This window comes from Puntigrus tetrazona, chromosome 5 (assembly GCF_018831695.1).
Source record: "Puntigrus tetrazona isolate hp1 chromosome 5, ASM1883169v1, whole genome shotgun sequence".
Taxonomy (NCBI): Eukaryota; Metazoa; Chordata; class Actinopteri; order Cypriniformes; family Cyprinidae; genus Puntigrus; species Puntigrus tetrazona.
Window position 1 is genome coordinate 6265033 of NC_056703.1, and position 17675 is coordinate 6282707.

At 39.1% G+C, this 17675-nt stretch overlaps 1 protein-coding gene across 1 annotated transcript; it reads right to left on the minus strand.

The window, feature by feature from the left end:
• Window positions 1–704: 704 nt before the first annotated feature.
• aif1l (allograft inflammatory factor 1-like) lies at window positions 705–16363 on the minus strand. The gene is made up of 6 exons (XM_043238967.1): window positions 16078–16363; window positions 15816–15877; window positions 12114–12180; window positions 10282–10323; window positions 4097–4259; window positions 705–2457 (listed from the first exon to the last, which is right to left on the minus strand). The coding sequence occupies exons 1-6, from the start codon at window positions 16100–16102 to the stop codon at window positions 2370–2372; spliced, it is 447 nt and encodes a 148-aa protein (XP_043094902.1). The 5' UTR covers window positions 16103–16363; the 3' UTR covers window positions 705–2369.
• Between the last annotated feature and the right edge of the window lie 1312 nt (window positions 16364–17675).

The following is a 17675-nucleotide window of genomic DNA, read 5'->3' on the forward strand; positions in this document are numbered from 1 at the left end:
AAAGAGTTTACAAAACCTTATTGTTTACAAAACCTTACTGAAATTAAAGAGTTTTTCCCGTCTTTCAAGATTACAATTATTTGGAAAAAAACCTAACACACCCACACACAGGGAAGTGTGTCAGAAACAAACCCATAGACACATCTAATTGTGACCATTATCATATTAACAGGCTACAGATTAAGACAATTAGTTATTTACGTGCATATGTGGGTTATCATCTCATGGCCTTCATCTCTTCATATATCTGTGACTTTGAACATTATAAAAATATATTGTGTTGCAGACTAACTTATTACTGATATGTTTTACATATCAGACTTGAGACTATGATTTACATTTTAGACTACGATCATTAAAAAGTTTAGGTTAGTGAGATGTTGGTTTTTGAATGCATTTGTGTAGTAATATAGTAAAATATTATCATTTAAAATGCTCTTCTATTTTAATGTATTTTAAGATGTAATTGTTTCCCTGACTTTTAGCAGCCATTACTGTAGTTTTCAGTGTCCTTTCATACCCCTTTTGACCCAACACTTCCTAACACGCACACAAAGTTATGAAAGATTGTAAGAACAAACTTACATTATAGATTTTTCACCAATTAGGACACGCTTGAGGTTGTGTCATATTTCGCAATTCTGGGGGACAATTATGTGTGGCACACACACAGACGTAAATAAAAAAAAAACTCCCACTAGTAGTTTAGGTGTAACAGTAGGGTATTTACTTCCTTTGGTGTTTGCCAAAAAAAAAGAAAAGAAAACCAGTTTACAAATGCCTCTGTTAATTAATATGCTGACAGAAAACTATTCATAAATTCTAATTACTCATTAAAAATGTATTTCTAATAAACAGCAGTACAATGCAGCCCTCAATTCATACTTCACTGATTTAAAAAGAAAGATAAAAAGCATGTTGATGAGAGAAACGTGGAACAGAGGCACAGAAATAAAACCTGACGTGATGGAAACAAACACATAAAAGTTGCTTTGTTTGCCGACGAAGTCTGAAATGGAAGTGAAAGCCACACCTGCTACTGCCTAGTGATGTCTTTTCAACATTTAATCTTAAAAAACAAAAACTCGAGATCATTTTATTTTCCATACATAGCACATCTTAGAAAGAAAACTTGAGGACAGTACAAGATTATTAAAAAAAAAAAAAAAAAAAAAAAAAAAAGACAAAAAGCACTACTGCAATATTTGCATCAGAGCTGCACATCACGCAAGTCTGGGATAAAACATGACATTTTCAAAGACTCACCACGCGACGACATTCTTGGAATGTCTCAGGATTACGATTTACCAGAATAAAAATTCCAAGCGCACACGAACACACGCAAGATCCGTTTCAAAGATGCTTCACTCAATCTTCACTCAAAACCTCTGCTACATGGAACTGAGTGAGGCACTTGGAAAGAGGGGTTTCAAGCTAATCGGCTATAGTGACTACAATCTACCCTGCTGCGGAAATGCCTCTTTTCCTACAACTTTATTTCCAATTCAAGCAGGGGAAATTTATAAAAAGCGTATGCTAAAATTGTGATTCAAAGCAAATCTGCACAATGTGTGTACTTAACAGTTAAATGTGCTTATACGGTACAGTAACGTTACAGATTACAGTCATTCGGACTCCGGTTAAAAAGAAACTGTCTGAAGACTGTACAAAGAAAAATGAATAAGCAAAGCAAGTCCCTTTTTGCCATCTCCCTCACTCCCCGCGCCTTCCTGTACCGTTACAAAGGAAATCCTGCTTTTAGAAACAGAACAAGCTTAAAAGAAAAGCTTTTTGATGGCTGCGCACTAACTGAATCTTAAAAGACCCTCACGCGCATCTAGGACTGATAGCACAGGCTAAAGAACTCTTCAAGCGAACACGACTCCAAACATGAACGTACTGGAATAAAAAAAACAATACAAAAATCACACATTACGGGGGAAGACGAAAAATCTTAATTCTCAATCTTAATTCTTAAAATACGCCTTGCAAGCTAAAATTGTGTCGTCCCATACACCCTATGCTTACTTACACTTGCAGTGTTAAACATTAAACGTCACTAGTACTTCACCCACAGGATTTGTGCTTGTAAACACTATTCAAAAACACCTTTTTCATATAAATATATACATTTGTTTACTTATAAAAAGCTACTTTGCGCTTCGACTTCTTCACAGCAAATATATATAGACATCTTTCACTTTTTTTTTTTCTCATTTTGTCCATCTATGAACTAAGATTTTCCCTGGATCTTGGCAAAAAAAAAAAAAAAAAAAGATTCTAGATAAGGCTATAGAAACCTAGCCCCTAATGTTAAATGGGCGGGATTTGCGAATGCAGGGATGCCGATCGAATCCATCGTCGCTGGTCTATGGTAGGCTGGTGATGTCACGCTTGGGAGGGGGTCCGTCGGGTTTACAGCCGGTCCCGTTAGCTTTGTCTTCAAACATCATAACCCTGTATGAGAGCAGAGAGAAAAAGAGTGAAAATCAGTAAATGGTCCATTAGAGAGAACCATATTAGCTTTGCAAGCACTTTTATAAAACAAGTTTATTCTTCGCAGCACTACAAGGGAATTTATTAAAATAAATAGCAATTTGGATAGATTACATACAAATTACAACTTTATAATAGATCATGATTTTATTATGCACATACACATTAGTCCTATGCTTCAAAAGGATAAGGCTTCTATGTCCAAATATAGGCATTTAAGAACATGGAGTTAAAAACGTTGCGGTGTCCACTACACTCGGTGTCCAGCACTGGCTATAAGCTTCCCACTGAGTAGATTAGCAGAGAGAGAGCTACAAGAGACAAGTAAAACAGAGATGGGACCGGCCTGTGAAACCACAAATGCTGGATCAGACAAAATGCTGGTGTTTTGGAGTTTAGAAAAAAAAAAAAACCTGACAGCGCAGAACTGCTGACTGATCTAGTCACACCATGTGACCGTGTCAGGTAAAACACGAGAAACAAGCCCCGACTCGCCTAACAGCTAGTCACCCGTTCACAACGTGTAGAATACTGACAGATGAAGAAGTCGCTGTGCGTCTGTATAACCATCACGCCACCTGTTACTAAAAACCATCCACAGAGCGGTTATGATTAGCTTACTTAAAGCACCGGACAACTTCAGTTATGCAAATAAATAAACATCGTACCGCAAGTTGTGCAATTACTTTTTTTCCAGAACGGTCAGGCAAACCAACCTCTGCACGGCGTGCTATAAAACGGGTGACAAAGTCATTATCAAATACAGGAGGCACGTGTGTGGGAGATTTCAAACCTCCGTATTTACTCCTAAGCCTTGTGAAAAATGGCTTCAGATGTTTTCAATGAGAAAAATCGCGAAACTTGGCACAAACTAGTGTTTGTCGCAAACAACCCGGCCGTGTTTTCACAAAAAAAAAGGGGGCAAAAATAAAATAAATAAAAAATAAAAAAAGCACAACAGGAAGTCGAAGACCAGGGAGGCGTTTAGGAGTACCAGTGCCTTGGACAACATCCACACTTGTGTCAATGACAGAGCTAGCCCCTAATTATGGCTCTCTCCTACCCCACCCAAGAAAATGTGTGGTGTTATATCATTGTATACACAAGTGTGTTTATACAAAACCGAATCATTAAAAAGGCTTTATTTCAGTGAAAAGCCTCAATTTTTGGTGCAAATGAATTCAAAGTGAGACCAAATTTTCCCCAAATGAAATGCCTGACAAGTTATATATATTGCAAGTACTTCAATATCACCAATGGACAACCCTAGTATCATAGTAACTCAATGCAGTTTATGTTTTAATATAAATGCTGAGGAACCAGAGGCTTGTACTGTACTAAAGCCAAATTTCTGTTATTGATCCAACCCCTAGTGTCTCATGATGATAACGTCGCCCGTCACGGCGGATCCCTCTCCCGCTGAGAGATATTGGCAGATATGCTGATCCAGCACTAGACGTGCTGATGAGATTAAACATGCCGACATATCTAAAAATAGCTGCACTGAGTCAATTCCCGCAGACATAACCCAACAGTGCCATTTCTCCAATGTTAAAAAAAAAGAAGACTGAAACGGGAACAGGCATGTTCACACACTTACAGTTTAAGAACAGCTGATCGCTTGCCAAGCATCATTTTCACAAAGTCCCTGTAGTTGATGGTGTCGCTGCAACCTCCCGTCACCTCCGAGATCATTTTCTTCATCTCCAGATGAGTCTTTGGCACACCCAACTTCTCCATCATTCGTTTCAAGCCCATCATGTCTGGAAACGCAAACAAACTCATTACAGCTTGACAAGTAGATCCTAATAAACCCGTCAATAATGGAGGTCAGAATTTAGCCTGTATATTTCTTGCAGATCTGGCATTAATGCTACGCAACGCACTGACGTCAAGTTAAAAATCTAATTTTAAAAAATGTGTCAAGAACCCTACTTTTTGTGCGAGTGTCCCATGATGTACATGACACAAAAATTGGCCTCATTGCAGAAAATGTAGTTTGGCACAAACATAAATGCTCACAGAAATGCATTAGGCTTGCTGCGATAGACTTTGTTGGCGGTTATGCCGGCGTTAAGTCTCAAAACTAGCTACGTAACACCATGACACCGTCCCACGCTGCTGTTCAATTTAAGTGATAACAGGGAGAGAAAAAAAAAAAAAAAAAAAAAAAAAAAAAAAGGCAAAAAAAGTGAAATCGAATATTTTTTATTTCATTATTTTACATCAAGGTGTATAAGTGTTATACGTTTCGTAATTGTTCCTCATTCTTTACTGATTTTTAGTTTTGCATAGCCATTTAATCTTTGTATAATAGGCAATAGCATGGCGTTTTGTTAATAAAAGTTCTATGTTCTGTGTTGTTGCTTGAATTGGATTCAAGTGATTGATGTTGAATTGTCGCTAATGTAAACGTGAAAGTAAAATGTGTGTTTCCTTATTTAAACTAGGCTATGAAGGAAAAACTCAAACTAAAAAGCCAACAACTGCTTGTCGCCGAAAGGAAGAGTAAAGAAAAACATGAACAGCGCTTACAGGCTATTTGAAACTCAATTCCTCACGTCACAACCCTAAACTGCATTTAGACTTGCAATGTGCCGAAATCGTGAAGATAACACCACATACATGTGATCTGTCCTGTGAAGCCGCCTCAGGGCTGATAATACAACACCAAGCATGCTACACAGAGCTGTCAGTGTTCATCTTTCCACATCATTTGCATTAGTGGAATGATTTTCTCCTCACTGTGTAGTCTAAGTTGTAAGTTTTGCGTTCCACATTATACAGTACGCCTCTCTCTCTCTCATGAAAACACACATGCTTACTCGTATTATACATCGGTCTCCTACGAATCAGCCTCTGAAGTGCCCTTAGTTCTGTGTCACACGCTTCAGTTGATTTAAAACCATGAATAAGGGTCATGAACGTTACCTCCCCCATCATCTTATGTGGGCAAGCCTTCCATTTACATACAAATGCATGCTATACATTTCTGAATGAAATAAAATTACAGTATTTCAGCTCGTCTATCATGTTTTGAATGCGTCGATGATAAACAGATCATTATTTTATCTGTAAGATTATTAAAATGTTATTTATCCTCATATACAAATTAATATATTTCAAACACTGCATAGACAGCAATGGCTGACCGTTTTGTTTTTTTGACAGCCGATGCAGATATCTCTGAGAGCAGGGTGACTGATGGCTGAAATAAAGCGGATACCTACATTTACTTTATTTTACACCATATTAAATATTATACTCCATATTCCAAAACCTAGTTAAGCTGAACTCTTCCTGTCAGCATTCAAGTCGCAGACTGACAGTCACGCAGAAAACACGTGATCATGCAGGATACAGATGCGTTTATATTGTTGAAGGTGCACAAGAAAGTATTATGTTATATTATAATGTTATGTTATATTATTATAATGTTTGCCTTTCTATTACTAATAAAAGCAATCGTTTTATTATGTATACTCCATGTATATTCTTTGTTTAACAGTTCTGTCCAATAATCAGAACTGTTAAACAAAATCACAGCAGCAAACTAGAGGGAGAATGCAAGCAAAATAAAAGTCTCACCTCAAACCCATTGGCCGAACAGAAAAACAAATCAGTTGATATCGATAATTATAAAAATGTCTAATATTGTTCGATTTATTGGTCGACCGATATGTTGCCAAGACCAATATTTCCCAGTCACAGAAACACAGCTGCAAGCTGACTTAAGCACTAAGAAAACAAAAATAATTTATTCAACATTTTGTTTTCTAGAGTTTCTGTCTTCCGACATTTTGGAGAGAACAATGAAACATTGTCCAGAAATGTAAAAAATGGTAAGATATGGTAGATTTTAATTTTAGGGTGAATTATCCTAACAATACTTAATTGTAAATATTCTAATTAGTATGTTTTTTTATTATTAAAAACATTGTATATTTGTTTTTTTAATCTGCATCTCCTACCACGAGTAACTCCTACTCTTCCTACAGCACATGACGGTGACCTTTAAGTAGGGCTGGGCGATAATTCGATAACGATAATTTTCACGATATAAATTTTCTCGATAACACGATAATGACAGTTCGATAAGCGCTCGATAATGTTTACGCACTATACGTAACGCTGCGCACGCATTTTGCAGCCTGCGCTTCTGGATGCCACACGCAGTGTTAGTACTATACAGCCATACAGTGTCAGTTGCACGTGTTGGAGGAGTAAGAAAAATGAGCGACAGTGAAGAAAATGCACCGTCCACGACTAGCTCGCAGGTCACAGACTTAGTTGACAAGAAAGGTCACTCAACTTCAGTAGTCTGGAGCTATTTTGGTTTTTTGCAATCCGACACAAAACAGAGCGACGTGCACTGCAAACTGTGCAGACGACTCGTGCCATCAAAACAGGCAACACCACAAACCTCTTTCATCATTTAAAACAACGTCACCCTTCAGAATACGAAGATGCAAAGAAATTACAGACCCAAACAAGTGTTGGTAAACGTCGTGGACCATCTACAAGCATCAGCGCAACTACCCAGCAGAGTCTCATGTCGTCATTTTCAAAGCCGTGCCTTATGAGAAAAAAAAAAAGACATGGAGACATCACAAAAGCAGTTGCATATTGCATTGCAAAAGACATGCTTCCCATTAGTCTTGTCGAAAATGAAGGATTTAAGAATCTTATCCACGTTCTTGACCCCAGATACGAACTACCGGGCCGAAAACATTTCTACAGACAGCGCTTCCACGGCTATATACTGAGTGTAGGGAGACGGTAGAGCGGCATCTGCAAAATGTACAATTCTTCGCTACTACTTCGGATATATGGTCCAGTCGCACATCGGAGCCTTATCTGAGCCTTACAGTTCATTTTATAGACGAAGACTGGAATCTTCAGAGCAAATGCCTTCAAACAGCTTATTGTCCTGAAGATCATACAGGTGAAGTTATTGCCCAAGGAATGACTGAAGCACTCACCTCCTGGGGGCTGAGTGAAACCAGACAAGTATGTATCACAACTGATAGTGGTGCAAACATGGTAAAAGCTGCATCGCTCAATAAATGGACACGACTTCAGTGTTTTGGACATCGACTACACTTGGCTATTGGTAAGCATTAGTCTCCGTATTCCATCTAATAACAAAAAGTTATAGAAATAATAATAATGATGATGAATTTTAAATCAATATTGTATTTAGGGCTGCAACAACGAATCGATTAAATCGATTAAAATTGATTACTAAAAGTAGTAACTTTTTGGGAGTAACGTTAACTTATGAATTTACGTGCTGAATCTTGCGTTGTGTGTTAAAATTTTGAATTAAAACGGAAAAATAAAATAAAAGGGATACATCTGTCATACAGCGTTATTGTGGCTGCGTGTGTCACGTGACAAACATGACGCGTAGCCATGGAAACATTAAAGGTGAACGTTCTAAAATTACGGTCGCCTAAAAAATTCACTCCTACACTGCAAAAAGCTTTTTACTTAGTAATTTTGTCTCGTTTCCAGTCCAAATATATTAAAAAAAATCTTAAATCAAGATTACTAGACAAGAAAAAATGGCATGAGAAAATTAAGAGATGCTTAAAACTTCTGTTTGAGATGCTTTAAATTCTTTTTTGGAGTGCACTTTCTAAAGATTTTAGTTCTGTTTGAATAAAAATTAATGCTTTAATTGTTTTTTTGTTTTTATCCAATTGATCGATTAACTAAAAAATAATCGACTGACTAATCGATTATTAGAATAATTGTTAGTTGCAGCCCCAGTTGTATTATTGATGTGTTCTTAAATGTTAATGATTACAAGAAAGAAGCCATATTTAAAACTGAAATGCATAATTTAGCCTAAATATTTAATGTGGAGTAGTAGTAGTAATGATGCTGATATAAAAGCTAATTTATATAGTGCTGATGGCCTTGTGCTGCTCAATTGTTGCTACAGTATATTATATATATTTTTCTTTACATATTGTGGATACATTTGAAAAAATATTGTGTTGAAAAAAGACAAAGTAAGTATCTATTTCCATTCCTTCCTCAGAGAAAGCGGGGAAGGACAAGAGGGTGGAACGAGCTGTCGGGCTGTGTAAAAGTAGTGGCTGCCTTCTCTTTCTCTTGGAAAAGAAAAGAGACCTTGTGACTGCTCAGGAAGAACTTAAACTGCCCAGACACAAGATGGTGACAGAATCACCTACCAGGTGGGGCTCACGTCAAAAGATGGTGGCCAGGGTGATTGAACAGCACAAGGCTATCAGTCAGGTACTCACTGCTGACAAGAAAACCAGACACTTGGTGCCTACCTGGCAGGACATTGACGTTTTGGAGTCAATAAATGAGGGCTTGAAACCACTTCTTGAGTTCACAGATTCACTGTCTGGTGAATCTTATGTGAGTGTGTCCTACCTTAAGCCTGTGCTGCACCTCTTCAAAACAGAGGTCCTGAAACATTCTGATGATGACACACAGCTCACAAAGGACATAAAGACAGTAGTCATAGACTATCTCAGTGAGAAGTATGATGAGGAGATAACAGATGAACTGCTTGATATGGCATCCTTGGTTGATCCAAGCTTCAAGACTCAATATATCAGGCCAGAGAAAATTGAGGGAATCAAACAAAGAGCAGTTTCTGAGATTCTGAATATGGAAGGAGACCAAGGTCCATCCACTTCACAGGCTTCATACAGAACAGAAGAAATGGAGGCAGAGGGGGGAGCTGCTGCAGCTGTTCCTGCCAAGAAGCAGAGGAAGTCACTTGGCAGTTTTTTTAAGAGGCCATCCCCCAGCAACACAGGACTCACTGACATGCAGGTAGTGGAGATGGAGCTGGAGCACTACCTCATGGCTCCAGATGCAGACAGTGAAACAGAACCCCTGGATTGGTGGAAGATGTATGACAAAAATTTCCAAAAGTAAGCCAACTAGCAAGGCGTTACTTGTGTATCCCTGCTACCAGCTCCTTCCGAGAGGCTTTTTAGTACTGGAGGAAACATTGTGACCTGTCATAGAGCAGCTTTAAAACCTGAGACTGTAGACAGACTTGTCTTTCTTGCACGTAACTTGTAGGGAAATGTCTTTGGCTGTTGAAAACTTGAGCAGTAAATGCTGAAAAATGGTTAAGATTGTTCTTTTGTTTATTATTTTTTTATTTATATTGTCAGACAGCTCAAACATTTTACAAAATGTGTTAAATCAGCTGCACAAAGGGATTGGCATGCTGAAAAGATTTGTCTATTCTCATTTTTTGTTGGAAGATAAATATACTTAATCACTTTAACTCTCTACATTTACAGTCAGAGCCATGTTACAAATGTTGTATAATTTTACAGTTCTTATTTTTTTATAAAAACGTTTTATATATTCTATTAATATTAATAATATTATTCTATTGATGTTGATGTAACTAGTAATATTCAAATCTGTATCTACCTCAATTGATCATTGTTTGAAAATTATTTGTCATGTTCTGACAATAAACTATAAATAATAATTAATTGTCTGGTTTTTCTTTTATTCAGGAGAAAAAACCTGCCTTTAAAATCGCTAGATATAAAGATTTGACATTTATCGTGATAATTATCGATATCGACTGATAAGGAAAAAATTATCGTGATAATTTTTTTTGCCATATCGCCCAGCCCTACCTTTAAGTTGGTTACAGGTATGTTCTCACGTTTCCCATCTGTCAGCTGTGGTATCACCTACACGGCGAGCATGACAAAAGAGCCCTTCCACAATAACACTCAAACTTTTAACTACACATGCACGCACACTTACCGATGTCCCCCTGATCATTCAGGTCAAACTCGGCGTATTTATCTGTGGATTGGAGAAAAAAAAAAAAGTGAGATTTTAATAGTGCAACAAAAACAAATGAAACTATTCACACACAGCCGCCAGCAACATCTGACAGCGGCAGCATCCAGAGGTCAGGCATGTGACAGCTGTGGTTCAGAGGAAAACAACAGAGAGGACGTTTGGAGAACCCAGCGTTTCTTATCCACAATGAGGCCTATTTCACAAAGGATGGCTGGCTATATCTGTAAATGAGGACGGCTAGTACCAGATTTGAATCTGTGTCCTATTAGATTTTGCTAGATTTTTCCTCCCTCTCCCCTTCATCTCTCTCATTCTGTGCCGTTTCATTCTCACAATGAAGCTTCTGTTGGAGCGGATGCATCGAGAGTGTAACAGAGTCACCGTGAGAGGAGGCTGATGGGAAGGAGAGGGTTACAATGGCCCCCTATAAACAAATACAGTCTGTTCACCCCCGAGCTGAATGAGAGAGAGAGTGTGAGTGTGTGAGAAACAGAGCTGGTCCATCGAAATGCTCCGACGCCGCCTAAAATGTAACTCACAATTTTCCCTGACTGAATCACTATCTCTCTAAATGGTTCTTTTTTTGGACGGTGATCCCTCTTATCAACTATTCTTTCTCTCTTTTCATTTCTGCTTTTAGGGCAGTGGTGTACGCATACTGACATTAGTGGGTCAAACACTGCGGCAAGTGCTCAGACTGTGTGTGTGTGTGTGTGTTCATTTTAACATTGTCAAAAGAAATCTCAAGGGTTTGGCGCTCCCTTCAGTGCCTTGTGCTTTTGACTTCTACCCTGTCCTTCCATTTTCTCACTCTGTTCAACAAGAAACTATTGTAACATTCAGAGACACTTAACCCCATTAACCTGATCACAAACCCAAGCGTACACCATGAGGACGGTAGTAAATAATTCAGAGTTAAAAGAGGCCCTTGGCTAAAAGTCAACATGTCTCAGTCAGTAATTTTATTTACTACTAAACGCAGCATATTCAAAAGAAGGGCAGGACTAAACTCGGTTGCGAAAAGTAGGAAAGTGGCAGATGGAGGGGAGTGGTTGGAAAGTTAAGAGGACTTCATAATGATAGTCAAAAACAAACGGTTTCGGATAAAGATACACTAATATTAAAAGTACTGGACAGTACAGATAACAACTTGAGAATAAAAACTTCACACTCTGTTGTCTAAGCACTTCCAAGCATTTCTAGTTTCAGACACATAGCACATTTTGATGAAGAGATTAGAAAGAAAAACATTCTTTGCTTGGAACACCACCGATCAAGTCTGCACAATGAGATGAAAAGATATTTTTGATCTTTGTGCAAAAAAATGTGCTACCAAAAAAACCCCTCAAAAAGTCAGCACTGCCTTCATGAGACACTTTTTTGGAAAAGTGTAAACATTAGAAAGAGGGAGGATGGCTTAAGATTCAGGTGACTTAAGTTTGCATGTGATTTTTTTTATAAAGAGAAAAGCAAAACCACAATTTAGCTTTGACCAAAATGCTCAGAGGACTGTTAGTTTACATTCCAGTTGTCCTTTCCCACACACACACACACACACAAAAAACCGTTATTTCCCTCTCCCACAAGAAGCACATGTCCAAAGCCCTTAGCGCTAAAACAACAAAAAGGGGGCAAGACCAGCTCATTCCTGCAAGACCATATGGAGAAAGCAAGTCTATCACACATGCACGAACACCCACACAAGCGCTCTTAGCATTCGTGCCACAACACACAGACATGTGTGCACATAAACGCTAGACTGCGTCTGCATTTAAACAGACTTTCCTTACTTTTAAAAGAATCCAACTTCTCTGGTAAATCCTCTTCATCTCTGTATTTCTGATCTTCCATAAACTCCTGCAAACAATAGAAAAAGAGTTAGAATGATCAAAAACTGGAATAGCCTGGGTGGATGAATGATTATCGAGCTCTTTGTTTGTGCATGGCAGAAGCCCAGAAAGGGTGAGCGAGCATGTGTAAAGTATCTTAAGAGTGCAGATTCTTCGCCGTGTAGTATGCCAAGGACACCCAAATATCTACGTCCTTGGGGAAAGAAAAAAAATAAAAATAAAAAAAAATCACAGATGGCTATGTACTTTTGTCTGCAAAGGGCCAAATTATTGGGATTATTTCCCCATGTAAATTTTGAAGTTGGTAATGAGATTCGTTGCACTGACCTAGAGAAATCTTCTTGGTTTGAAAGTGACTTGTGTGAGTTTCATCAGGGCTCTGAAAATCTCTAGCCTGATGTCCCGGGGCTACTGTGTTTTCCAGTCAGGCTACCAAAACACATCACTGCCCTGTCTGACCTTAAATACAAGTGTTCCCGCAAGTCCTTAAATAGCCTTCAATTTAGCTCTATCAAAATTTAAGGCCATAAAAAGACTCTTAAATGGTATATTAGCATTACAATTTCAAGACGTCTTACATTTAGGGATAGAAAGACGAGAATTGGTGATATGGATTAAAGGGTTAGTTCACGCCAAAATAAAGATTCTCCCACTGATTAAAATCACACTCATGTTGTTCCAAACTCATAAGACCTTTGTTTATCTTGGGATTTTTTTTTTTGGATAAAATTGTAGAGCTATCCAACACTCCACAGACAGCAACAACTGAAATGATCCTAGGTCCAGAAACGTAGTGAATGCGTCGGTAAAACGTTTAAAGTACTGCTTAACTGTAATCAAGAAAATGCTATATTCTCCCTTTACGTCACCACATTACTGACAATAGCCAACAACTCTTCGGTGTGCAAGAAACTTTCGTGACTGCTAGGGCTGTCGCGATAACCGCAGTGACGCAACGTCGTACTATTGACAAGCATAACCGCAGAGGAATGCAACGACCGCCAGCTAAGCCGATCAAAGTTAACATGATTGGAAACGGTAGGTTTCATTACATCCTTCTTTGAATGAATCGGCGTTTTTGAGCATGTAGTTCAGGGGTGTCAAACCAGGTTCCTGGTGGGCCGGAGCCCTGCAGAGTTTAGATTCAACCCTGCTAAAACTCATACTATGTCTGAAGTACTTGATTAGCTGGATCAGGTGTGTTTAATTAGGGTTGCATCTAAACTCCACCAGGAACCGAGTTTGACACCCCTGATGTAGTTGAATGAGTGGATTAATACCTCACTCAAAGACCACCGCCATCTCTTGGCAGAGCAGTAAAACTGCATTGACTGACAACCAGTCTAGAACGCGCAGTCAGATTCAGCAACAACAGACTAACAATCTTACCATCCAGTCTACATTCTCTTCTTTAGTTCACTCTTCTGGTTTCAATTTAGATCAAGTTTTATTGGTTTCTAAATATGACCTTATAGAAACCTGTGTGTCATATATAAATATACATGCAGTAATACCGCATACTGCGCTGCTGAGCCACTCAAAATAATGACTGCACCCTTAGTGTTAGTTAGAGGACAAGCATGCTTCATAAATGCAAGCTGCTAGCAAGTGTATACAGCAATAATGAAACGAACGGCACTTCCAAAGTCCTCCTCTTATCGGACAACTGGACAGAAGATAAAAAGACAAACAACACAGGCAACATCTTTCTGCATGAGGCCCATAAATCAAAGATCCACCTGATTTGAAACCTCGCTATCAGGGAAGCATTAGAGTGTGTGTGTGTGTGCGCGTATAAGGGAGATCACGCAGTGTGTTTGTAAGTGGATTTTAATTATGGCTGGTGGGAGATGCTGCTGACTAAGTGAAGGAATGTGCTGTAAAAGCAAACAGCATGTGTGTGTGTGTGAGGAGCATCAAGCAACCTTGAACAGTTCATGACTCATAATGACGTCTACTTGACACACATAGAGAGTAAAAATAAGATAGATTAACACACTGTGGTCAAATCGTGATACAGTTTTAGAATTAGATGAAAACTACACTGACTGTATCCACCCTCTTGAGTCATGCTGAGAGATGAAGAGCACCGCATTCAACCTCAGCCAAGTCACGACTACACCTCAGCATTCCTTCACATCAACTCGAAACTGTGAATTAGCTTCATGTGAGAAGCACAGTCTTTGCTTTCCTTTTGCTGTTCTTTTTAGATTATAAAAGGCATCAACACATCTGACAGATGAAAACATGCAAGATGTGCATAGACCCTAAAAAATCACTGTAGAGCAAAAACATTTTTTAGTATTAAGCACATAAGACACCATAATTTATGCATTTAATAATAAGAAAAATACATTGTCCTTAAAGGATAATTTTCATAACTGTACTAAAATAAAAACAAAAGGTCAAATGTATTGATGCATTATGCCAACAAGAATTGGGTGGGAAATGTGCTAATTCACAATACAATGGATTGTGACGCACATGAAAAAAAAAAAAAAAAAAAAAAAGTAGGATGGATATTTAATTCCATCAGATGTTGAATGGATGGAGGCAGATTAGATCAGAGGTTGACCGTAAACATTTTGACCGATTTCGTCAGATTCACCTCTACACTATGTGCAGGTAAGCATTGCAGATGTCACAACTAGTAGGCTAGTACATGACCTGATTTTCTCCTTAGTGTTCATGTGACCAGACCAAGCTGTCACTCCAGCCAGCCGCAGAGAGAGAGAGAGAGAGAGAGAGAGAGAGAGAGAGAGAGAGAGAGAGAGACCACTGCTGCCCACTCCTCAATCTCTCTCCCACATAATGGGTCCATTCATGCAGGATCACAGACACCTGTTTCCCGTCTGAGGGCACAGAGACAGCCGGCTGCGGGGGACACACTGCCTCTTATCACATCAAAGACAGCCCATTCTAAATATTAGCTTCAAAATAACACCAGTCAAGAAAATATGCCTCTTGGGATTTTCATAAAAGGTCTGAGGTTTTTTTTGGAAACGCCCAAGAAGGGGGTCACCTCCTTTACTTAAGGTTAAACGTTTTTTTTTTTTTTTATTTTAAAATACTTTTAAATACGCTTGCAGTTGTATTGTCCTAAAACTATTGTTTGAGGATCTTGGCACGCTAACGTTGGCTCGGCCAATGGCGTGAGGTTTCGGCGGGGCGATCTGTTTGTCCGACCAATGGCAGACGGGAAGGCGTTTTGGGGAATCCTTGAGCGTTTAATAAAGCAGCTGTGAATGACTCATGGGCTGCGTCTTAAGACTACCGACATAAATGTATTTTTCAGTTTGTAGGAGCGTTAAAATAAGAAAATCCTGTCTCCGTAGACAGCAGCTCGATAGCTTTTGAGACACAGTCCTGCTCTGGATTGTGAAATGATCTGCGGCTTAATGTGGTCGAGCTGTCTAACTAAATTAGGTCATGCTGCTGTAAAATCGAGCTTAACAATTCCGCCGCGGTCCAAAATAACATTTAACAGACCCGGGGGGAAGCGTAAAGCAAATGAAAAGCCTCGCTAATATTTACAGACAAAGCGGGAACAGCATCGGGGTGAACGGAGGCGACTCAAGGCCAGTGAAATAATCTCGCCTCCCCATTCAGACAATAATAATCCATCAGCGTTAGCTAATTTACCTTATTGATTTCCTCCAGCTTCTCCCTCTGCTGTGCTTTGAGCAACCCGAAGGCTTTTCCGCCTGAAAAACGAGACATAGCAACCGTTAGACACCCGCCTGGACGTTTCACGCAGGAGGACCCGCGGGCAAAAGATAAGGACAGCCGGCCGCTAACGGCACGCGCGCGCGCACAGAACAAAAACAAGCTCCGCGCGGATAATGGCAAACGCAGCGTCGGTTCACTAGAGAGAAAAAAAACAGACCCGCGGCGAACGATATACCTTGTAAGTCCTGGTTGGAAGGCATGCTGGACGGTCGAGCGCCGGCGATGAAGGAAGACAAGAGGAGGGACGCTGCTGTGGGAGAGCGCTCGCGTCGGTTGTGCGGGAGAGGGAGTCTCACGCTGCTTTAGAGGCGCAGGGCTCCCTGTGATGCACTCGCCCGCTCGCCGGGAACGCGGCTATAAACGCCACCGCGCGGTGAAGAGAGGCGACGCGGGCCGACGTGTTCTTTTATCACGAACAATGATGTTTGTAATTCAATTAATCATATATACACGCCCATACGCAACCGCGCCGAGCGACTGCACTTTTATTTGAGTTTTGCACTCAGCTATTTTTTTTAACGTTTACTCCTATCGCATCTTTCTAATCGTTTATTTTTTATTGTGTCTTAGCCAGTAACATTTCATTTCCTGTAATTACTGTCGCACGCCTCATTTGGTTAGATTTGTACATTTCATAAACCGCACGGCTGCATGCATTTTTTACTTTTAGACTACGCTCTTATTAGAATACATTTTCCCCTTTGTCCTATCGTGCATCATCTTAACGTTTATTTTCTAACTCTGTGATGTTATCTTTGAAAGTTATAAGCATTTAATTTCCTGCAGTTGCTGTTGCATGATTTATTGTGCAGTTGATAAAGTTTGAGTCGATGTGGGTGGGTTTCACTGGAGACAGGTTTTAATATTGTTGCTTTTGATTTGCCTGTTATATTTTTGTGTTAATTAATTTATATCCATACATTGAGCCAATGAGCTAACAACATTGAACGCTGCTTTGTAACTATAACTGTTAGTGATTTCAACTTGTAATATACAGGTGATGCAATATGGATGTGTATTATAGTGTATTAAAGTGTTCATTCTGGTTTTTGACAAATGGTCTCTTTGTATTGAAATAAAAGTTAAGCAAAGTGTCTCGAGTCTTGAGATCAGTGGAGTTAAGAACATTAAAAGGGTACTAGCTCAGAGAACATACCAAAAGCTTTTCACAGGAAACAGCTAATACAATAAGTCATGATGCATCAAAACTGAAGACAAGCAAACAACGGGCCATGCAGTCATCGATGTCGATGATATATACCAAATAATGGAACATTTGGTTATTCATAGCCAGTTCCTTTTGTGACTGTAATTTATGAACAGATGGATAATAAGCACAAAAATGAATATTTAATATGCCATGTTAGATATTAAATAAGTAATAAGTCGCATGTCAGCAAGCTCACAAGTAAACACACACCGATGCTCATAATGCACGATCGCACTCTTTAACGGCATGACACGATATGTTTATTTCGTCTTGATTTACTCATTCTAAAACCAAATTTTAAGTTAGCAACTTGTATGCAAGACAAAAGTACAAGGACCAAATGAATTTGAGTAGATGGCACCCTCAAGTGGCCAAAAGAGACCATATCTTGTCAGGAGCCCCCATTAGTCGAGGTTAACGGATGGGGAAATTGCATATTAATGTCCTCCTAATGTCAGCCAGCAAAACATCAATAATTAAGCATAATGCCAATAAAGATTGGGCATTGACGTCTTGCTCGAATACTGATGATTTCAATTCAAAGTGCTACAGTGTATAAATGC

What these genes read in the sequence shown, in the direction of transcription:
- aif1l (XM_043238967.1), bottom strand. Translation starts at nt 16,102, where the DNA reads ATGCCTTCCAACCAGGACTTACAAG. An exon ending in TTCCAACCAGGACTTACAAG is followed by an intron (nt 15,878 to 16,077) that starts GTATATCGTTCG and finishes CTCGTTTTTCAG; the next exon opens with GCGGAAAAGCCTTCGGGTTG. An exon ending in CGATCAGCTGTTCTTAAACT is followed by an intron (nt 2,458 to 4,096) that starts GTAAGTGTGTGA and finishes GCTCTCATACAG; the next exon opens with GGTTATGATGTTTGAAGACA.